This window comes from Episyrphus balteatus, chromosome 3, assembly GCF_945859705.1.
Source record: "Episyrphus balteatus chromosome 3, idEpiBalt1.1, whole genome shotgun sequence".
Taxonomy (NCBI): Eukaryota; Metazoa; Arthropoda; class Insecta; order Diptera; family Syrphidae; genus Episyrphus; species Episyrphus balteatus.
Window position 1 is genome coordinate 22,605,992 of NC_079136.1, and position 21,973 is coordinate 22,627,964.

Consider the following 21,973-nt stretch of genomic DNA (forward strand, 5'->3'; position numbering starts at 1 on the left):
GACCCTAGGAGATCAAAAAGACTTGCAAAAGTGTAAAATAGTACAGAAAATAGGTATAACTACAACGAGCACTTTTTGCATTAGATTGAATTGTTTTCTGAAAAAAAACTACCATAATTGTTTTTGGAACAAAAATCTAAGCTTTCTCTATTTTCATTGTTTTAAATTTTGTAGCAAAAAATAACACAAAATGAGTTTGAAAATGTTTGCTTTTTAACTTTTTCCATAAAGTGATCACTGTAGTTATGTATACCTAAACGAATTTATATTAATGTAAAGTTTTTGAAAAATTGCAAACAACGAACCTTTCAGAATACAAAAACTTAAATAATATGGAAAAATTACCTAAAAAAAAGTCGGATTTCTTAAGAAAAAAAATTTTATCTCGGTTATTTATGAAATATTCCCAACAATGTTATACCATTTTGAAAAGAGAATTGAACAAACCAACTTTTAAGGCAACTTGCCGAAACATCGTAGTGTATTTTTTTTACACTACGGCTCATTGAATTAGAGTCATGTAAAATTTTTTAGTACTAAGTTGGGTAAAAAAGTAATATTTTCTTTAAAACTGATGCAGCTGAGTTAAAATTTTTGAATGCATTTGATAGCAGGGTTATTCAAGGTTCCGTAACAAAAGAAAAAAATGAGAAAAATTAAGATTTGTAGTCACGGCACATGAAAAACCGTCACAGGGTGACCATTTTTTCGACTTTTTTTCAAATGCTCATAACTCCCAAAATATATGGCTGCGATTTTTTTTATTATTTTTCTGATAACTGTCATCACCTATCCGTAATATCTACCGTTTTCGTTTCGACGTAAACTTTTGGGACACCCTGTATACATAAAAAGTCATAAGAAATTGTAATTGTAATTGTAATTGCAATTGTAATTGTAATTGTCATTCTATATTGAAAATAACAATCAAACACCAATTTTAGCCCTTAGCCTTATATACATTCACAGCAATATTCAAAAACTTTCTGATAAAAAGACGATTTGACAATCAAAAAGATATACGTACATAATTAAATTATCTCACATGGGCTTTAGTGAAAACAGGCTATTAAATGATTAAATTATACTAACTTGCCGAATATTCAAAGTTGAAAAAATAACGTTTTTTATTCAAAACCAGCTACACCAACATCTAAAATCAATAAAAAAAAAAAAAAAAAAGAAAGCGTTGCATACTAATAGGCTGTACATTTTCTCTTTTCTACCGTATTTCCTTTATAATGCATGTTTTGGAAAGCTATAAGAAATGTATTTGTTCCAGCTTCTAAATAAAAGGACTTATTTGTTTGAAGATTGTAGCAAGAATAAAAAATGAAAATTTTATTTTACAAACATATAAATATTAAGTTGCTTGAACAATATAAATAAACAATAAAGTAGATTCTTTAAACAAGTACAATTTCAACACCCCCACTAGAATCTAATTTATTAGACCCATTAATTTTGTACAATAGGTTGACTTTTCAGTCGGAAGACTCTTTGTCAAACTATCTGCAATCATTTGTGAGGTTTTCAAATATTGAATCTTGACGAGTTGATCGTTGATTACATTTCGGATGAAATGGTGTCTAACATCTATATGCTTAGTCCTAGCATGATAGACCGTAGTCGATGATAGACATATAGCACCCTGATTGTCGCAAAACAGAATTATATTTTGTTTATCATCCGGTAGAAGTTCATTTTGAAGACCATTGAGCCATAATACTTCTTGTATTGCCATACTCATGGCCATATATTCAGCCTCGGTTGTCGATAAGGCTACCGTTGGCTGCTTACGGGAACACCAAGAAATTGCTCCACCTTGCATTTTAAATATATAACCTGTGATTGACTTTCGTTCATCAACATCGCCAGCATAATCGGCATCACAGTACCCAGTGATTAAACTTTCGCTTGTTTCTTCTCTTGAATAACACATCTTTAAGTTTGAAGTTCCCTTCAGATAACGCAATACTCTCTTTGCTGCTACCCAATGTGCTTTCCCAGGATTTTGGTTAAAACGGCTTAAACAGTTAACCGCATAACTGATGTCCGGTCGAGAAACTTGTGCGGTGAACAAAAGACTACCTATTAATTCTTGGTATGGTATATTACACATTTCTTGACGTTCGGATTCTGTTTGAGGTGACATCTTCTTCGTTAATTTTTGATTAATATCCATTGGTGTTGAACATTCGTTGGAATTGCTTTATCCAAACTTATCGATCATTTTCAAAATATATTTTTCTTGATCAATCCAGATTAAACCTTTCTTCTTATCTCTTGTTAACTTTAACCCCAAAAATGAATTCGAAGGTCCAATATCCTTCATATGAAAATTATTCATTAAATTCTCTTTCAATTGATGTTTTAGCTTGGGATGGTTATCCAGAATGAGGAAATCATCAACATAAACAGCAACTATTAAAATTTTCCCATCAACATGTTGAAAATAAATGCATGGATCAAGTTCTGACTGCTTCATTCCAAATTCTTTAAGCACTTTATCCAACTTAAGGTTCCATATTCGAGAAGACTGCTTCAGTCCATAGATTGATTTCTTTAATCTAAGCACTTTCTCTCCCTTCTCGAAACCTTCCGGTTGTTTTATATAAATTTCATCACTTAAGTCGCCTTGTAAGAATGCAGTTATTGCATCCATCTGTTCTATTTCTAAATCTTTTCGAGCTGCCAAAGCAAGTAAGAATCGGATGGACTCATATCTTACAACAGGAGAAAATGTTTCTTCGTAATCTATGCCGTACCGTTGATTACAACCTCTTGCCACAAGTCGAGCTTTGTACCGAATGACTTTCCCATCGACATCTGACTTCGTTTTGAAAACCCATTTGGTACTCAGTATCTTCTTGTCTGGAGGTAAATCAGCTAACTCCCAAGTTTCATTCGCCAATAAAGAAGCATATTCACTATTGATTGCTTCTTTCCAGTTATCTGCTTCTTTGCTTGAAATTGCATCTTTGTAAGTAAGAGGGTCGTTATTACTTTCGTCATTTGCTAGGTATGTAACGCAATCATAAAATTTTGTTGGCTTCCTAACTCTTTCTGATTTTCTAACAGACTTCGACGAAGTTGCAATTTCAGTCAAATCTTCTTGATTAGATTCAAAAACTTCCTCTTCAATTTGGGCAGGTCCGGTTTGTTCTTCCTCTCTATTTTCAGTTTCGGCATTGATATTCAAAAATTCATCGTTGTTGTCGTTTGCTTCTTCTATAGAACTATGATTTTCGCTACCTTCAATAGCCCCCACTGAAGAGTCTTCGAAAGACAAAACAAAATTATTAATATTGTTTTCAGAAATTACCTGTCCAAATGGTTGATCTTCCAAGAAAATAACATCGCAACATTTTATGAGCTTCCTCTTCTTAGGATCATACACCCGATAGGCTTTTGAGTCTTCACAGTAACCAGTCATAATACATTTGATAGATTTGACATCAAGCTTTTTCCTCTTTTCTTTAGGGACATGCACCATAACTGTTGACCCAAATACACGCAAATGAGACACATCTGGTTTTTTGCCTGACCAGATCTCTTCAGGTGTTTTGAAATCTTCAAGGACTCTACTTGGTATTCGGTTTATCAAGTAAGCCGCATACAACAACGCCTCGCCCCAAAACGTTTTTTTGACACCAGCATCAGAAATCATGCACCGAGCTTTTTCAATGAGAGTGCGATTCATTCTTTCGGCTTTGCCATTCTGCTGAGGCGTATAGGCAACTGTTGTTTGATGCCTTATCCCGCATTTGCTTAAAAAACTGTCAAATGCACGATTACAGAACTCGCCTCCATTGTCGGTTCGAAATGTTTTGATCTTCTTGTTCGTTTGGTTTTCAACCAAACTTTTGAACGAAACAAACGTTTCCATCACATCTGACTTGGATTTCAATACATAGATAAAAACTTTGTGTGAAAAATCATCCAAAAATGTCAGAAGATAATAAGCCCCACCAAGTGACTTCTGTTCCATGGGTCCACAGATATCAGAATGAACAAGTTCCAGAACTTCACTTGTTTTCGATTCTGATGAAGGAAAAGATTTTCTCGAGTGCTTACCTTCGATACATTTGACACATTTTTCATTTTTCACATCTATGAAATCTAAGCCATTCACAGATCCCTTCTTCATCTTGTTCATAGTTTCATGACTCACGTGCCCCAGTCTTCGATGCCATAACTCGTAAGAAATTTTCTTCTCAGCAAACATGTTAATCGCATTTTCCACTTGCCTTGGAACATCTAGCCTGAAGAGCTTACCGTTAATTCTATTTCCAGTTGCAACCAGTGTTCTTTTGCTCGAAATTGTGCATTTATCATCTTTAAACTCAACGATCAGACCATTTTTTGTCATTTGGCTGACGGATAAAAGGTTTGCACATAATTTCGGGATATATAGAATATCTTTCACGGTAACCGTCTTCAACTTGCCTTCGACTAAAATTTCTAGGTCAACATCTCCTTTTGCTTCTACGTCCAAGTTATAAGCATCCGCAACTGTCACTTCTTCTTTCTTGACTTTGGTTAAATTTCTTAACCAATCTTTTCTATTCGTCATGTGTTCAGAAGCTCCCGAGTCAATAAACCATTCATGACTATTCTCACGACTACCACTTGCCATGAGCGATGTGAAAAGCACCTGTCTTCCGTGGCTGTCTGTAGCCTTACGTTTGTTCGGACAATTTTTAGCATAATGTCCTTTCTGTTTGCATTCAAAACATTTGAATTCAGTCGCTCGACGTTGATTATTCTTGCATGATGATTTCTTTCTTGAATTCTTTCCAAAGAAAGCGATTGGATCATCACCAGATTCGCAAGCATCATCTTTAACGTCTTGTAAGAGTTTTGTTTTAATTGAGTCTCCTGTTATTGGGACCCCAGAACTTTCCAAACCCATAATCATCGGCCTGTACTCGTCACCCAGTCCGGCCAATAACAATGACCCTATCCATTCCTCGGATACTTCCATTCCAAGTGAATTTAATTTGTGGGCTGTTGTGATAACTTTATTCACATACGAATCAACTGAATCACAAGTCTTCAACTTCGTATTCAACAAAGTCCTCAATAAACCAACTCTTCGTGTAAGACCTTTGTCGGCAAAAGCAGCTTCTAAACGATCCCAAACCAGTTTTGCAGTAGTTGCCGTCTTAACATGAACGAAATTTATTGGATCGATCAGTAAAATTATCTTTGTTTTCGCTTTTGAAATTTTCTTAGCATCTTTTTCTGTTCCGAGAACGCTTTCCCACAGATCTTCATGCTCCAGAAAATTCTGTACTGCGAATTTCCAATCTTCGAAATTCTCACGTCCTTTTAATTTTTCAATAGCTGGAATCGACGACATGATTCCTTTGAACAAATTATTTTCTTTTAATATGCAATTATATTGTCCAGCGATCCTGGGCCCATAACCTTTTGGAAAGCTATAAGAAATGTATTTGTTCCAGCTTCTAAATAAAAGGACTTATTTGTTTGAAGATTGTAGCAAGAATAAAAAATGAAAATTTTATTTTACAAACATATAAATATTAAGTTGCTTGAACAATATAAATAAACAATAAAGTAGATTCTTTAAACAAGTACAATTTCAACAGCATGAACTTTAATATTTAGCTAATATCTATAAATTTTTCGAAATCATAAACAATTAAAAATAACTTATTTTTTAAATTTGAAAAATTATTATTTTTTCTATTATTTTGACTCCAACTTCCTGTTCCGGAATAGAGAAATGCAACAGCCGTCATCGCCATTCCTCTTTAACCTCTCAATTTATCACTCTTTTGACAGCAGCTACTCTTTTTTGACATTTCCTCATTTTCATGCCGCTGAAATAAAATTAAAAAAAAAAAACAACCAGAGCTAGCCAGAACAAGCTCAGCCAGCACGGGAAAGGAAAAAAAAATCTATTTATAATCATTTGTAATTTTTTTTACCAATTTACCGAAAAATTAAAATCAAATAAGACAAAAAAAATGTCCCTTATGGCCAATAAGTGCGAAACACCCAATTGTGGCAAAGAAGCAACACTTCAATGTCCCACATGTCTGAAAATGGGAATTAAGGGTTCCTATTTTTGTTCTCAACCCTGTTTCAAGGGTTACTGGAAAGAGCACAAAATAATTCATATGTTAGCGCGTAAGTTATACCTTTTTTATATATTTTGGGATTTTAAGGATATTTTGAAATTTTTTAAGAGGGATCAAATAAATCTGAAACTGTCGCTGAGACAAATGGCTACAATCCATGGCCACATTATCGATTCACTGGAAAACTTCGTCCTTTTCCACAAACACCCATGCGGACAGTACCCGAACTTATTAAACGTCCCGACTATGCTGACCATCCTAAAGGTCGTGCTTTGTCCGAGGAAGCTATGCGGGGCAATAGCACTATTAAGGTACTAGACGACGAAGAGATTGAAGCTATGAGAGTTGCATGCAAATTGGGCCGCGAATGCTTGGATGAAGCAGCAAAAGCTTGCGATGTAGGTGTTACAACAGACGAGCTGGATCGTCTGGTTCATGAAGCAGCAATCGAACGTGATTGCTATCCGTCGCCATTGAACTATTACAATTTCCCAGCATCTTGTTGTACTTCAGTGAATGAGGTTATTTGTCACGGTATTCCGGACACTAGACCTCTGGAAGATGGAGACATTTGCAATGTCGATGTGACTGTCTATCATCATGGGTTTCATGGAGACTTGAATGAGACTTTCTTTGTGGGCAATGTTGCGGATAAACATAAGAAGCTCGTGAAGGTTACTTATGAGGCTTTGTGCAAGGCTATTGAAATTGTTCGGTAGGTGTTGTGTGTTTCTCTCTTGTCCCATTCTTATATAACTTTTATTTCAGTCCTGGAGTAAAATACCGTGAAATTGGTAATGTTATTCAAAAGCATGTTCAACCACATGGATTCAGTGTGGTCAAAAGCTATTGTGGGCATGGTATTCATAGGTTGTTCCATACAGCACCAAATGTGCCTCATTATGCCAGTAAGTTTGTTCTAAGTCTAAGAGCCCACAGCAAATTTTGGGAGTGGAGGTATAACCAAAATGTGAGTATGCAGTTTAATTGCCTTTTGCGTTCTTATAACGAATTCAAAAGTCTGGCAGCTTTAAATCACATCCTTATGTGGTTTTCCAATTAATGTGAGTAGGCTAATTTAACACAAATTTACATTCAGCCCTATTGTGAGTTTCACGTGGAATGTTTTCCGCCCGGAATTTAAAAAGCTATCATAAGTTTCACCCGAAGGTTATTTACATTTCCCACTAAACTAGTTTCTTGTTCGGCACCAAAATTTTAGTGAGAGAAGAGTTGTGGAATACCTCACAAATTACCTCACAAGGAGATGTCCGAACGTGGACATCTTTTCGCCCAGAACTCACAATAGGGGAAAAGTGAAATTCAATTTCACTGGAATCTTGTTCACGTGAAACTCACAATAGGGAGGACTGATTCTGAATATAGGGAGTGGTGCTCTGTCAATTTCCCTAAGCCTGAATATGTCACATCAATACAATGTGACATACGGAACCCAAGATATTTTCTTTTTTCGGCTCTATTCTTGTAAAGTTTTTAATTAAAAAAAAAAAACAAACGAAAATATTAATCAGAAAAGTCTCCAAAACAAAGCCGCTTAAACAGCTTATACAGTGTTGCCAAAAACTATGATTTATCATATGATTTATCATAGTTTTCATGAATTCTGAACTCAAATCATGAAATCATTATTTTTTTCTCAAATCATGTTTTTTTTTTAATTTTAACTTTAGAACATGCACATCTATTACTCTTCCAGCTCTTTTCCATAGGAAATTGGGGTCTACGTTGTCTTTGAAGATGATAAACCCCAGGTTTTCTTAAAAGGGACAAAGTCACAGCTTATAAAAGATCTATGAATATAGCCCAATAGGTCGTATTTATACCCCCGTTTATCGTAGACTAGGGTTTATCCAATGTAATTTGAATAGGATAAACTCCAGTCTTTCTTAGAAGCAGCTTTGATTTTAAAGTAGAAAAATGTATTGGGCCATATTCATAGTTCTTTCATAAGCTGTTATTTTCTTGCTTCTAAGATAGACTGAGGTTTATCTTATTCATAGACAATTTAGACCCACTTCTAAATCATTTTTCTATGGAAAAAAGCTGCTTCTAACCTGGGTAAAAACATTAGACTCCAGACTAAGTTAGAATAGCTTTTAAAATATGACTATGAATATGGCCCACTACCATTATCTATATTGTTCAGTACCAAGTACATTCAGAATGTAAATTTGTGCTAATTTAGCCTACTCACCCCCGAAAGCCATATAAGGCCGCGATTTAAAGCTGCTAGACGTTTTAACTCGTTATAAGAACACATAAGGCTATAAAACTGCATACTCCACATTTTGGTTATACCTCCACTCCCAAAATTTGCTGTGGGCTCTCGGTCTATCTTTTTCTTTTCCCGCCAATTGAGTACCTATTTCATTAAAATTCCCATTTAAAATAGAAAACTCTGCTGTTGGTGTAATGAAAGCTGGTAACAGCTTTACCATTGAACCAATGATATCAGAGGGAGTAGCCAAGAGTGACCAATGGCCTGACGATTGGACAGCAGTCACAGCCGATGGACTTAGGTCGGCACAATTCGAACAGACACTTTTGGTAACAGAAAATGGATGTGAAATCATGACTCGTCGTCGTGAGAACAACGGACAACCTCATTTTATGGACAAAATGTAAAAATAAAAAGCAATCAAAATAAACAAACACATTTTGTTAAAACATTTTTTTATTTTTAATTAAATTGAAATTTATTTAAAATGAATTCTATTCGATTCTTAATTCTATTTTATTTGGATAATGGTTTTATTTTACTTCTCAAGTGGAGCATAATTGAGAAGTTTTTCAATTAAATCAACATGTCCGAGAAGCATTCGGCGGCAACAGTATCGTTTCAAGCCCAAAGCATCGAGTGCGTCACTGAAAAATTGAAAGGTTTTTATATAAAAAGAATATAATGGTGGAGTGTGTTGTTTTTACCCTTCAGTGTATTCAGCTTGTAGGAGTCCTAAATATGATTCCCATTTATTGCCAATAACTTTTCCACAAGTAAAACAACGAATTGGGATGATCATTTTGAGAAATTATTCAGAAAATTGATGAAAACACCACAGTTTTTTACAAAGGACAAGAAAACGCGTATTTTGTTTTGCAACGTGATGAAATTGACAGATGTCAAATAACGTAACTTGAAATAGAAAAAAATAGACGTGTTTAAATTTAGGAAATCAAAGTATTCGGATTAGGTATGTTCATTACATTACGTCATATAGTCTTGGCCAGTTGGCTAATTGAATGAGTAATGAAGTAGCAGCGTTCCTTTGGGGGCACTTGAACTACTTTTTCAATAGAGCAATAGTAGTTAAAAGCAACTTGAGGTGCTAAGCAGTAGATAGATGCCCCCAAAGGAACGCAGCTATTAATGCACCATTTTAGTAGGTCTGTTTGGGTACTGTCTAAAACAGAAATATTTCAATTTTTGTCAAAAATAATGTACAAAACTACACAGTTCCAGAGTACCCAAACAGGAATTGGGTTAAAAATGTTGAAAAAAGTAGAAATATTTCTGTTTTAGGCAGTACCCAAACAGACCTAGTATTAGTAAAAACTTGCCAGTAAACCTGTCTAATGCTCTTGTATAAAAATTGGCAGGGGATCCCAACTAGCACAACAGCTTCTATAAATTGAGATCTCGCAGGATCTACTTTTTATACAGCTTGTATTGGGCTTGCTTCAGAATTTAATTTTTTATAGAAGTTTGAACTTGTTTAACAACTTCTAATAAGTTGTTTAAATATTGTTAAAGAAACTTAAACGAAAAAAGCTTGTTTTCGGAAAAGCCTGCTTAATGAATTTATAGAAGATTTACAGAAATTACCAAGTTTAGTATTTGGTTTTTGGTTTTGATATTGAATAATCTAGCTGGGACACTTTTTGGTTTTGACATTGAATAATTTAGCTCAGACATTTTTTTTACATTTCTGCTATTTGAACTGATTAAGTTTTTGATTTCATTAATTAATATACGAGGATGGCCGAGTGGGTAGAGTGGTGGACTGCCACCAAGCAGATACGAAGTTCGATTCCTGTGTGTGGTAAAAAAATTATATACTTTTAAAATTATTATTAATAGATATACTAAAAACTAATGGAATAATAATATAATTTCAGATTAAAAGATAAAATTCATGATTTAAAATCAAATAAAAACCATTTAAAAAAGAATTATTTTTTGTTTTTGTAGTAGTTTTTTTTTTATTTCGATAAGACATGTATTAAAGAGCTATACAAGCTCTTCCGAAGCTATCTGTCAAATCTCAAAGCTTCGGTAGAGCTTCGGTAAAGCTTCGTTTGAGATCCTTATAGAGGGTCAAAATTGTATAACGTTCTCCTTTTTCCATGCCCAACAACCTTACTAAAGTTTAAAAGAAGCTAAAATGTAGCTTTTGTAATACCTTAACCTTTGTATAAGTGTGTGATGTGTCATAAAATGTAAAGTTAACTTTACAAATTTGGACGGTTTCATGAATAGCATGTTTTTTTTTTCTTCCAACAATTTGCAATTCCAACTTTTTTACAATTATGAGATCAAGATGGTGTTTGTTAATCCCTTTTGGGATTTTTTGCCAAAAATAAAATTTTTATTCTATTCAACCGCTTGAAATGAAGTATATCTAAAGGCTTGGCCACACCGGAGGGTACGCGGTAGAGGTACAGGTAACGGTACGGGTATTTGTATGGAAAAAATTCCAAACTGACACATCAACGTTCGGGTGTGGAATTTTTTTAATACAAATATCGTTGCCGCTACCCTTACCGCTACCGCGTACCCTCCGGTGTGGCCAAGCCTTAATAGCCTGTTTTCACTACAGCCCTAAACCCTAAAGGCTTGGCCACACTGGAGGGTATGCGGTAGCGGTACGGGTAGAGGTAACGGTACTTGTATGAAAAAAATTCCAAACTGACACATCAACGTTCAGGTGTGGAATTTTTTTAGTACAAATATCGTTACCGCTATACCGCATACCCTCCGGTGTGGCCAAGCCTTTAAAGGCTTGGCCACACTGGAGGGTATGCGGTAGCGGTACGGGTAGCGGTGAGGGTACTTGTATGAAAAAAATTCCAAACTGACACATCAACGTTCAGGTGTGGAATTATTTTAGTACAAATATCGTTACCGCTATACCGCATACCCTCCGGTGTGGCCAAGCCTTAAAGGCTTGGCCACACCGGAGGGTATGCGGTAGCGGTACGGGTAGAGGTAACGGTACTTGTATGAAAAATATTCCAAACTGACATATCAACGTTCAGATGTTGAATTTTTTTCATACAAATTTCGTTACCGCTACCCGTACCGCTACCGCATACCCTCCGGTGTGGCCAAGCCTTAAGGCTTGGCCACACCAGAGGGTACGCGGTAGCGGTACGGGTAGCGGCAACGATATTTGTATTAAAAAAATTCCACACCCGAACGTTGATTTGTCAGTTTGGAATTTTTTCCATACAAATACCCGTACCCTTACCTGTACCTCTACCGCGTACCCTCCGGTGTGGCCAAGCCTTTAATGATAAATTTCGCAAATTAGGTCAGTTCAATTTTTTTTTTCTATGTGCTTTGACTTTCGAAATGAGATAATTTGCCAGAAACTATCTCATTTGTCAGCTATTACATGAAGCCTCAAGAGGCGCGCCTCTTTTCAAAACTAATGAGTGGAAAAGAGATAGAAGATCAAACAAAAAATTATCCGACCGGAGAGTCGTGGGCCAAAATTCTGAGACTCTTTTTTGACGTTTCTTTGTCCACTCTTTCTTTTTTCAACATTCACTTTCATTCTTTTTGCTTCCTGGTGGAATACAACAACAACAATACTTAAATCAAAAGAGAAGTGTCAAATTTGAGTCTTTGACTCAAGAGGCATCGTGTAATAGTACGCGCCTCACAGAATGATTATCAAAAGAAAATTCAAAAAAAGAGTCAAGCCTCTTGAGGCTTCATGTAATAGCTGACTTTGGGCTCTAGTGAAAACAGGTTATAATGCGTTTTGCACTTGTTGACGTCGTATTTACATTTGACAGTTAGCAGTTGTTGGTCGCATACAAAAATATTATAATAGGGGTATTCACGATCTGGTGCAACAGGTCTAGTAAAAGTGTAAAATTTTATTTTTTTACAATAGATCGTGAACGCACCTCTTCTTATCTATAGTAAATATTGAATGGAATCCATGATATGAATTATATCAGCTTCATTGTTTTTTTTTACGGAGTTGTCTTTCCTACGATGCTTATTCTTTTTTTTCAATTTTTTATAATTTCATTCTTTGTTGTGTTCGGGTTAATTTATTTTCACAAATTACATCAAAAGAAACAAAATAAAAAAGAATAAGAATAAAAAAGATAAACTGTTCATCATGGGCGACACGCGACGGCGAGCTGCCATCTGTCAAAAAAATTTTACACCATTGTATTTTTATTTTGCAATAGGGTTAGGGTATAGCAAAAGTGCAAGACCATTGTAAAATTTCAATTTATATATTTTGTTGTTGTAGTGTTGCAAGATTTTACACTTTTGCACTTTTGCAATGATACAAGACCAGTTGCATCGGATCGTGAATACCCCTAATGTGTTTCTTTTGTAGTTTTATAACTAGTTTTATGCAATATTCTCTATGTAAATATATCTATATATACATATATGTAATTATTATTAGCAAAATCTAAAATTATATGTAAATATGATCACTTATTCACTTTATTAAATAATTAAAATAAGAATCAATTGATATTTAAAAGAATTATTCGCAGACGTAGCCGTAAAATCTAACAGAGCTGCGCATTTTTATTTTTTGAACATACCCATTTGCCATTTGACACTTGACGTCTTATCAAATCAGCTGTTTTTAGATATAAAAAAAAATGCACTTCCGCAAAAAAATACAACAAAATTGCAAAAAACCAAAAAAAGCCACGACTGATATATTGCTGTAACCTGGAGGGCACCAGCAGCAAATTGAAAAATATCTTGTTATTGTACGGATATGTAATCAGTTTGGAAACAATTTAGCCTGTAGAAACTATTTAATTACATTACTATTATATTTCATAATATTTATATAAAATGGTAAGTTCAAAATACACTATCCAATCAATCAATTCTTATCTCAATCTTTTTTATTGAAAGTAAACAAAAATATTGTTTACTATCTCTTGGAAAAAACAAAAGAACTTATTCCAACTTTCAATGGGAAATGATCTTGACTTGTTTCATAATACAACTCTTCACGAGTATGTTTTGTCTGTGCAATGCACACAAAAACCCACTATCACAAAAAATGGGGGTGCGACGAATGCCTTTCACTATAAACGTGTACGCATTTTACCGGTTTTTCTTTTAGTGATCAATCGACTTGAAGAATTAATTTAAATTCTATATGAAAACCGGTCGTCTCGTGATCTTGTTTTGCTGGAAATAGTTAACAAACAGCATTTAGGTTGAGTTGTCTCTTGTCTGACATTCAAAGTGGCTTCCTTCTTGGGTTTGGTAGTTGATAAAAGTTTCTTGTGGAGGTAACAACACATCAACGCAACGACCATGGTAGGATACAAGAAGGTGCGTTGTGTAGATGTGGCATTTGGTTTTTTTTTTTTTTCATTTAAGTCGCTTTGAAATATAACACAAATTACAAATAGATAAGATTGATAAGAATCATTCAATATTCATTATGTTTATCTTTGACTTAAAAAATAATAAATATTTCAGGAAGAAACTTATCTATATGATCCGAGAGTTCTGCTGCAATTGAACTTTCACAAGAGCTCAGCGAAATTTGATCCGTTCATTTCTGCGGCTGCACCTGGAGAAACGTGGCTGAAAGTGCGTCCTCTCAAGGACACTGATTATGATAGAGGATTTTTGCAATTGTTGTCGCAACTTACGGCTGTCGGTGATGTTTCAAGGACACAGTTTTTAAGTAAGTGGAATAATATAACAAATTTTAAACATGAACCATATTCATAGTTTTTTTTTAAATAATTCTGAATTCATTCTTTGCTAATCAAAACTAGAGTTTAACTTATTTTTCTCCAACCTGCATTACAACTTTGGGATCCAGTTTTGTTTAGACTGAGGTTCAGGGCGAGCTTAAGGAAGTTGATTTTTAAAAATAACTTATTCTTGTTTTTTTAATATCAAATATTTTTGTTGAGGTCATAATTTCTTTTTTATCATACTACGCTTGTTTTTTTTTTATCTCGTACTATGCTATGTTTGTTGTTAGTTTCCTTCTATTCTTGAAAACTAATTTCACGCATACAAGAATGGTTGAGATTGAAAGTCACTAGGGTTCCTTCATGGAGTATCGCCCACAAAGGGAAATGGGCATTAATGAAATGGGTATCAAATGAAAGAACTATAACATAAGAAAAACTTTTGCTATTGAGGATTGGCTCTATTGCATTAAGAATATGAGATATTGCAATATTAGTGTTGTAAATGCATCGTTCAGTGTGTAAAGGCCAAATTAAATTATATTTTTATTTTCAATATAAAATATTATGCTCTGTTATTTTCCCTGAGTCTTAAGACATTAATCTTGAATATCTGACCAATAGAACTCATAATATGAGGTTTTAAGCCAACAACTTCGAGATTTAGTTCGAGATTTTTCAAACGATTCAACTACCAAAAATTGTTTCTATCTTCGTGAATAACAAAACTCTCAAAATTGTTGTTTTAAAAAGCTTATAGTTTGGGTTCTATTGGTTGGTCAAGATTAAGGTCTTCTAGCTCAGAGAAAATGACAGACCATCATACTTTGTACTTAAAATACATATTGAAGTTATATTATTGCGAAATCTACATATAAAGTGTTAAATAAAGAAATGCAGTTTATCCACTTCTGAACCACGTCACAAGGATAAAACTTCTGTTATGTAAGACCTAATTACATCATAAAAAAACAAATTCATTAATTGCCGCGTAAAGTCCAAGTTCCATACAAATTTGCCCATTTTCCTCTATTTATATTAAGCCCTTAATGGATGGGCAGATTTTGTTGCAATTTTACAGACTCATGCTTCTTATGAACTGAAATGATACTTCTTTACTTTAAGGGCATATCACATCTTTTAGACTGTTATTTTTTCAAAAACTAACATACCGATCAATCGGTTTTTGAGAAATAATAAGTGTAAGAGAACCATCAGTTAACAAATTTAATCATTTCGGCAAGAACCGTCTCAATATGCATAACTGAACTAAAGTAAAGCGTGTCTAAAGTAAAAAAAAAAAAACGTTAGGTTATTGCTGTGATGTATTCTCAAATTCCATACCCAGCTGGGTAGGAAGGAATCGCGGTTTCAAAGTTAACACCACTTTACTAACATTACACGGTGTAACACTCAAAATATACGCGGGCGGAGACCTATCAGGTTTTGTAGAGCTAGTCGCACTGAATACGAAACGGTATTTGAAAATCCCCTAACACCCCCAAAATCTAGAGTTACGGGCAAAAAACGGTTTTTTGGACCTTCACCCATTGACAAAATTCTAGCTTCGACAATTTTTTACCCATTTTCGATTCTTTTACAGTTTCTGATAGAAGATAAATATACCTTTTCAACAATGTATAAAACATGTAACTCGGTTAAACCACTTAGAATTTATAAGCTGTCAAAGTTCAAAAATTCCATTTTTTTCGTCATTTGCCCAACTTCGGCATCAATTTAAAGTATATGTTTTCAAAACAACATGCTATTTGAAAAATATATTCTGAAACTATATCTATTTCTCAATCAATCGAGGTATTTTTTATGAAAATCACTTCAAAATTGGCTTAGAAAAAAAAATTTTTCGATTTCAACCCAAATACAGAAATTCGAACTTTTAGGTATAGAATAAAAATGTTGTTTCTGCACTTAGTAGGATAACTTGGGCGCCAGGATTTGATAACAGGTTTTTGTAGAGGAGCTCAATACAAAAATTTTTTTCTTTGGGAGGGGGGTCTATCTCTCCCCGTTTAGGTGGGAGGGGCATTTTTCTAAAAAAAAATTATCAAAATAAAAAATTTATTAAAAAACAACGGCAACACTTACAGTAATAAATGATACCATTTCCGAAAGGAAAAATTGTACATCTAATTCTAATTTTTAAATCAATATAATATAACCAATAGTTTTTGAAATAATCGATTTCAAAGTTAAAAATAGTCGAAAAAAAAATTTTTAAAACTCATTTTATACTATTTTTGTCCAGACTGTGAATTTTAGTAAAAAAATTACTAACACAGAAAACTGCCTTAATTGATTCCTTAAAGAACAGTGAAAACTATATGTTTCTATGTCTTCTAGTTTTTGAGAAAATTGGAAAATAAAAACAAAAAATATTTTGAAAAAAGAAAAATTTGATAAAATAATTTTTCAATTTTCTCAAAAACTAGAAGACATAGAAACATATAGTTTTCACTGTTCTTTAAGGAATCAATTAAGGCAGTTTTCTGTGTTAGTAATTTTTTTACTAAAATTCACAGTCTGGACAAAAATAGTATAAAATGAGTTTAAAAAAATTTTTTTTCGACTATTTTTAACTTTGAAATCGATTATTTCAAAAACTATTGGTTATATTATATTGATTTATTATTATTATTATTATTATAAGTTTATTACAATGCAAATAAATTACAAAATAATATGTGAAAAGCGCTAGCTACCAGGGCCAAAGGCTAAACGATTTTTAATTGATTTTGAAATATACATATTAGTTATAAATGATTGATACAAAAATTCAAGGTTATATATTTCTATGAATATTGAAGGCTTTAAGAATGGAATATATTACTTTAATGTTGTCTATGGATGGTGATTTCAGGAGTTCCAACATCGGTTCGTTGATGCCGTGAGATGATAGGGTTCTTTTTATTGGTTCACAGTTGGAGGCAAGATGTGGAACCGTGAGTGGCCCGTCGTTACATAAGTGACATCTTGGGGGATCTTTGTTCTCGAGGAGATGACAATGTGTTAAGTTGGAGTGTCCCAATCGCAGACGAGTGAAACAACGGATCATGGGGCTACTGCAGTTTGTAGGATAAGAAGCAGAGTCAGCACTGGGATTGATAGTAGTATAGTGGTGGCTATATGCGTTCCACTTGGTCTTCCTGAGGTCCTTCCAGTATTGTTTTACTTTATTGTAAATATCTTTTTTACTTATCACACAGGTCATAATTAGGGGTTCACTAGCTGCACTTTTGGCAACTGTGTCCGCGAGTTCATTTCCCTTTATTCCCGCGTGTCCGGGGATCCAAAAAAGTTTGATGGATTTTTTATTTGCAATCAGTTTGTCTCTTATGTGACGGATTATTTGGTGGTTGTTGTTGATATTTTGTATGGCATTGATGGTCGACAAACTGTCCGTGAAAATTATTCTTTTTTCTGCATTCTGCAGTTTCATTGCAGAAAGTATTGCTGCTGCTTCTGCACAAAAAACTGATGAAAAGTCTGATTTAAAAATTAGAATTAGATGTACAATTTTTCCTTTCGGAAATGGTATCATTTATTACTGTAAGTGTTGCCGTTGTTTTTTAATAAATTTTTTATTTTGATAATTTTTTTTTAGAAAAATGCCCCTCCCACCTAAACGGGGAGAGATAGACCCCCCTCCCAAAGAAAAAAATTTTTGTATTGAGCTCCTCTACAAAAACCTGTTATCAAATCCTGGCGCCCAAGTTATCCTACTAAGTGCAGAAACAACATTTTTATTCTATACCTAAAAGTTCGAATTTCTGTATTTGGGTTGAAATCGAAAAATTTTTTTTTCTAAGCCAATTTTGAAGTGATTTTCATAAAAAATACCTCGATTGATTGAGAAATAGATATAGTTTCAGAATATATTTTTCAAATAGCATGTTGTTTTGAAAACATATACTTTAAATTGATGCCGAAGTTGGGCAAATGACGAAAAAAATGGAAATTTTGAACTTTCACAGCTTATAAATTCTAAGTGGTTTAACCGAGTTACATGTTTTATACATTGTTGAAAAGGTATATTTATCTTCTATCAGAAACTGTAAAAGAATCGAAAATGGGTAAAAAATTGTCGAAGCTAGAATTTTTTCAATGGGTGAAGGTCCAAAAAACCGTTTTTTGCCCGTAACTCTAGATTTTGGGGGTGTTAGGGGATTTTCAAATACCGTTTCGTAATCAGTGCGACTAGCTCTACAAAACCTGATAGGTCTCCGCCCGCGTATATTTTGAAACCTCATTTTTGTAACACCGTGTTATTATTATGACCTTAATGGCTTATAAAAAAGAAAAAGTGGATTTTGGTCTTTGACTTCTGTAGATTGCTAGTTATGCAATGTTAGCTTTTTATAACAATATGATTTGATTGACTGAGCGCAGACGTGAATGTTTTCTATAAACGCTTCAGTTATCTGCAAATCGAAAGTGTATGTCAAACACTGCGCGTCACTTAATTTGAAATGAAAAATGTTCTAAAGAAAAAAGCTTTTGGTGCTTTGGTCAGGTGATTAAACAGATTTTTTGTTTTGAATTTTCAAAGAGGAACTTTTAACAAACAATGTTGTAAGAACAAAAATTTCAAAGCAGAAATGGAAAAAAAAGAAAAATGATGAAAAACATGGACATAATTTTAGTAAAGCAATGTTAAATTTTGATATTATTTGTACTTTTTAATCAATTATGAGCTGCATTTAGGCATCACAAAAAATGCATTAATAGAAGCTAAATGCACTTGCACTATACACGATTGTGGGTTTAATTGGAGAAAGTGCTTAAAATGTTTGATAAATTCTTAATAATTAAGAAAATAAATAAATTAAATTATCCAATAAACTTTCGTTTTCATCGGATATGCATCTGTTGTTTAGGCTTTTTAAAAGATGCGCACCACTTTTTTGGTTGATTTTTGCGCAGAAGTGAAGGGAATTGCACCATCAGTCATCAGTGTAAAGTAGAGTCATTGTACATGATGCTACCGTCCTTCCATGTAATTAGATGTTAGTATGGCCAATATGATTTTTGGTAAACTGTTAAGTGTCGCTTTGAAACGAGTAGATGAGATTACTGCTACTTATTTGCTTAGATGTTTTGGTTTGTGAGGTCTAGTAGCATATTGAGGGTATCCGATGAGGTAAAATAGTGTTGTATAAGTAAAGACAAAAAGTTTTCCATGTGTTTCTAAAAGTTTTGATTCAATCAAGCTGTTCGATTGAATGAGCTCGTCAAAAATTGTTTGATGAGTGAGAATATAATATTATGAATGCCAGAGTTCAGAGCATAACAACAGATTTTTTTTTTCTAGCGAGATTCTCTCAAATGAAAGCCAGTGGTGATTATTTCGTCACAGTCATCGAAGATGCTCGAAAAAATGAAATTATCGGAGCAGCTTCATTAATAATTGAACGAAAATTCATTCATGGTTGTGCGATTGTAAGTATAATATATTTTTTGTTTAAATTTCAATGAATGATTGAATTTTCTTTTTCAGAGAGGACGTCTTGAAGATGTTGTTGTCAACAATACATACAGAGGAAAACAATTAGGAAAACTGTAAGTTTAATGCTATGCAAGTGCATTCAAAATACATTGTCAAATAAATTTTGTTTTATTTTTTTAGGATTGTTGTTACAGTATCATTACTTGCTGAACATCTTGGATGTTATAAAATGTCATTAGACTGCAAAGATAAACTTATACCTTTCTACAAGTCATTGGGTTATGTCCTCATTCCAGGCAATTCAAATTCCATGACTATAAGATATGATGAATCTCCCAGCGCCAATCCTCACAATCTTACTAGTAACACAGTAAGCCTCGAGTGTCCATCTTGACAATTAGCCCCCAGTACTGCTGCCAAGTCAAAACTTTAATTAAACAACACAATTGCAAACAAAAATTAAATCATCTTGGAAATAATTAACAATTTTCCAAGACAAATCCATCACATCAACTTTTTTTTTTGTTTATTTTGCGTTTTTGTTAAAGTTTTTACTTGCAAAAAGTGAGCCACAATAACAGGAACAACAGAAAACCTCGCTTTTAACCTCTAGCAGTGCTGGTGCAAGATAAAGAACATTAGTTTAAGTTTTAAAACTTTTCCACATTTTAAGTTTTTAATAAGATTATTATTTGTTTTGTTTTTTTTTTCTCATTTTTGGTGGTGGACTGTTTGCCATAAGTATATTCTTATAAATAAATAAAAAATATGAAAAAAAAAAAAATAAATCATTTATGTATTCCGTAAAATGGTAAAATGGTGATACCTTCCTTTTTCGGCAGGAAGGCCGACAATTCAATAATCAGCCCCTTTGACTTTTGAGCGTAGTAAAAGAAATCATATGCAAACTGAAAAGCCGGTTTCCTCACAATGGACTCAGAATTTCTCATAAGAAAGGAGACCTGACGTGCTCTTGAGGATAACAATAACAGCAACCAGTCAATGAGGATAAAACAAAGCAAATGCTGTCGTCAAAAAAGGAAAAAACACCGACGTATTGGACAGTCAGTGGGCAGCCATAACTTGGTAGTACAAAGACACTGACTTATGGAATTGAGATAGCTAGATCATGTGGTCATGTGTGCGTTCACAGTAATTATTTTACCCGGGCGAAAACCACGACTAAAGTGGCTCAAGCAAATGAAAATGGACCTCAACCAAATTGGCGTGCGTACGTTAGGATATGTGTATTTTGCAAATTTGGTAAAATTTTGTATTCAGTATAAAATCGGATTAATCGTTCACAAGAAATTTACTCATAGAAATTCATTTAGTAGGTTCACACCATAACAAAACTGTTTTACAGTTATGAGCACTATAGATTGTGCTACTTGTTAATCCCTTTGACATTTGTTTTCAAAAAGTAAATGTCCATATCCCAACGCTCCAAAAACCGTTCCATGACAGGTACCGTTATTACGGTTCAAAATTCTTATAATTTCTTCTTGAAAAAAGAAATAACTTTTATCTTTTGGTTATCTGGCAAAACCGTTAGACTTGGTCTTAAAAATAAAATTTCAATTTTTCCTCTAATTAATCATCTAAAACTGTTAATTACGAAGTTCGAAGAAAATTACTCCAGTATTATTATTATATTTGAATTAAAAAAAGGCAAAATGTGCTTCTTTAAACTTATGTAGACTTTTGGTGACTTCAATGTATTCAGTGTTTTGTAAAAGTTGAATTCTTAATATTTATGAATTTATTTACGGAAGAATGCATAATCAATCTATTAAATGCGGATTTGAAAATTCAATTTCAAACTTAAAGCTAGACATTATAGTCTAAGAGCCCACAGCAAATTTTGGGAGTGGAGGTATAACCAAAATGTGAGTATGCAATTTTATAGCCTTATGCATTCTAATAACGAATTCAAAAGTCTGGCAGCTTTAAATCGCGGCTTTATATGGTTTCCGAGGGGTTAAACATCGCGAGTTTTCCAATTAATGTGAGTAGGATAAATTAACACAAAATCAAATTCTGAATATAAGAACTGATGCTCTGTCATTTCCCCTAAGCCTGAAGACATCAATCTTGAAGATGCGATCAATACAACTCAAGATATAAGCTTTTTAAACTAACCATAAGGGCTCTATTTTTGGAGAGTTCTGAATTCTAAATAACAAACAAAAAATTAAACATCAAAGTCTCCAAAACATAGCCGTTTAAACAGCTTATATCTTGAGTTCTATTCATCGCATCGTCAAGATTGAGGTCTTCAAGCTTAGGGAAAATGACAGAGCATCAGTCCTTAAATTCAGAATGTGATTTTGTGTTAATTTAGCCTACTCACATTAATTGGAAAACTCGCTATGTTTAACCCCTCAGAAACCATATAAAGCCGAGATTTAAAGCTACCAGACTTTTGAATTCGTTATTAGAATGC

General features: G+C 33.7%; 4 protein-coding genes across 4 annotated transcripts; 2 read left to right on the forward strand and 2 right to left on the reverse strand.

Moving 5' to 3' along the window:
• Positions 1 to 1,441: 1,441 nt before the first annotated feature.
• LOC129913695 (uncharacterized) lies at positions 1,442 to 2,185 on the reverse strand. The gene has a single exon (XM_055992495.1). It carries the CDS (start codon positions 2,183 to 2,185, stop codon positions 1,442 to 1,444), a length of 744 nt encoding a protein of 247 aa, XP_055848470.1.
• Positions 2,186 to 5,763: 3,578 nt separating this feature from the next.
• LOC129914114 (methionine aminopeptidase 1) lies at positions 5,764 to 8,841 on the forward strand. The gene is made up of 4 exons (XM_055993182.1): positions 5,764 to 6,159; positions 6,219 to 6,825; positions 6,879 to 7,018; positions 8,524 to 8,841. Exons 1-4 carry the CDS (start codon positions 5,997 to 5,999, stop codon positions 8,754 to 8,756), a joined length of 1,143 nt encoding a protein of 380 aa, XP_055849157.1. The 5' UTR covers positions 5,764 to 5,996; the 3' UTR covers positions 8,757 to 8,841.
• LOC129914116 (DNA-directed RNA polymerases I, II, and III subunit RPABC5) lies at positions 8,788 to 9,253 on the reverse strand. Its single transcript, XM_055993184.1, has 2 exons — positions 9,057 to 9,253; positions 8,788 to 8,996 (listed from the first exon to the last, which is right to left on the reverse strand). Exons 1-2 carry the CDS (start codon positions 9,149 to 9,151, stop codon positions 8,888 to 8,890), a joined length of 204 nt encoding a protein of 67 aa, XP_055849159.1. The 5' UTR covers positions 9,152 to 9,253; the 3' UTR covers positions 8,788 to 8,887.
• Positions 9,254 to 13,561: 4,308 nt separating this feature from the next.
• On the forward strand, positions 13,562 to 20,031 carry LOC129914115 (probable glucosamine 6-phosphate N-acetyltransferase). The gene is made up of 5 exons (XM_055993183.1): positions 13,562 to 13,686; positions 13,837 to 14,047; positions 19,393 to 19,520; positions 19,579 to 19,640; positions 19,708 to 20,031. The coding sequence occupies exons 1-5, from the start codon at positions 13,669 to 13,671 to the stop codon at positions 19,919 to 19,921; spliced, it is 633 nt and encodes a 210-aa protein (XP_055849158.1). The 5' UTR covers positions 13,562 to 13,668; the 3' UTR covers positions 19,922 to 20,031.
• Positions 20,032 to 21,973: the final 1,942 nt, after the last annotated feature.

What these genes read in the sequence shown, in the direction of transcription:
- LOC129913695 (XM_055992495.1), bottom strand. Translation starts at nt 2,185, where the DNA reads ATGGATATTAATCAAAAATTAACGAAGAAGATGTCACCTCAAACAGAA.
- LOC129914114 (XM_055993182.1), top strand. Translation starts at nt 5,997, where the DNA reads ATGTCCCTTATGGCCAATAAGTGCGAAACACCCAATTGTGGCAAAGAA. An exon ending in AATAATTCATATGTTAGCGC is followed by an intron (nt 6,160 to 6,218) that starts GTAAGTTATACC and finishes AAATTTTTTAAG; the next exon opens with AGGGATCAAATAAATCTGAA. An exon ending in AAATGTGCCTCATTATGCCA is followed by an intron (nt 7,019 to 8,523) that starts GTAAGTTTGTTC and finishes CATTTAAAATAG; the next exon opens with AAAACTCTGCTGTTGGTGTA.
- LOC129914116 (XM_055993184.1), bottom strand. Translation starts at nt 9,151, where the DNA reads ATGATCATCCCAATTCGTTGTTTTACTTGTGGAAAAGTTATTGGCAAT. An exon ending in CAAGCTGAATACACTGAAGG is followed by an intron (nt 8,997 to 9,056) that starts GTAAAAACAACA and finishes TCAATTTTTCAG; the next exon opens with TGACGCACTCGATGCTTTGG.
- LOC129914115 (XM_055993183.1), top strand. An exon ending in TTCAAGGACACAGTTTTTAA is followed by an intron (nt 14,048 to 19,392) that starts GTAAGTGGAATA and finishes TTTTTTTTCTAG; the next exon opens with CGAGATTCTCTCAAATGAAA. An exon ending in TCATTCATGGTTGTGCGATT is followed by an intron (nt 19,521 to 19,578) that starts GTAAGTATAATA and finishes TTTCTTTTTCAG; the next exon opens with AGAGGACGTCTTGAAGATGT.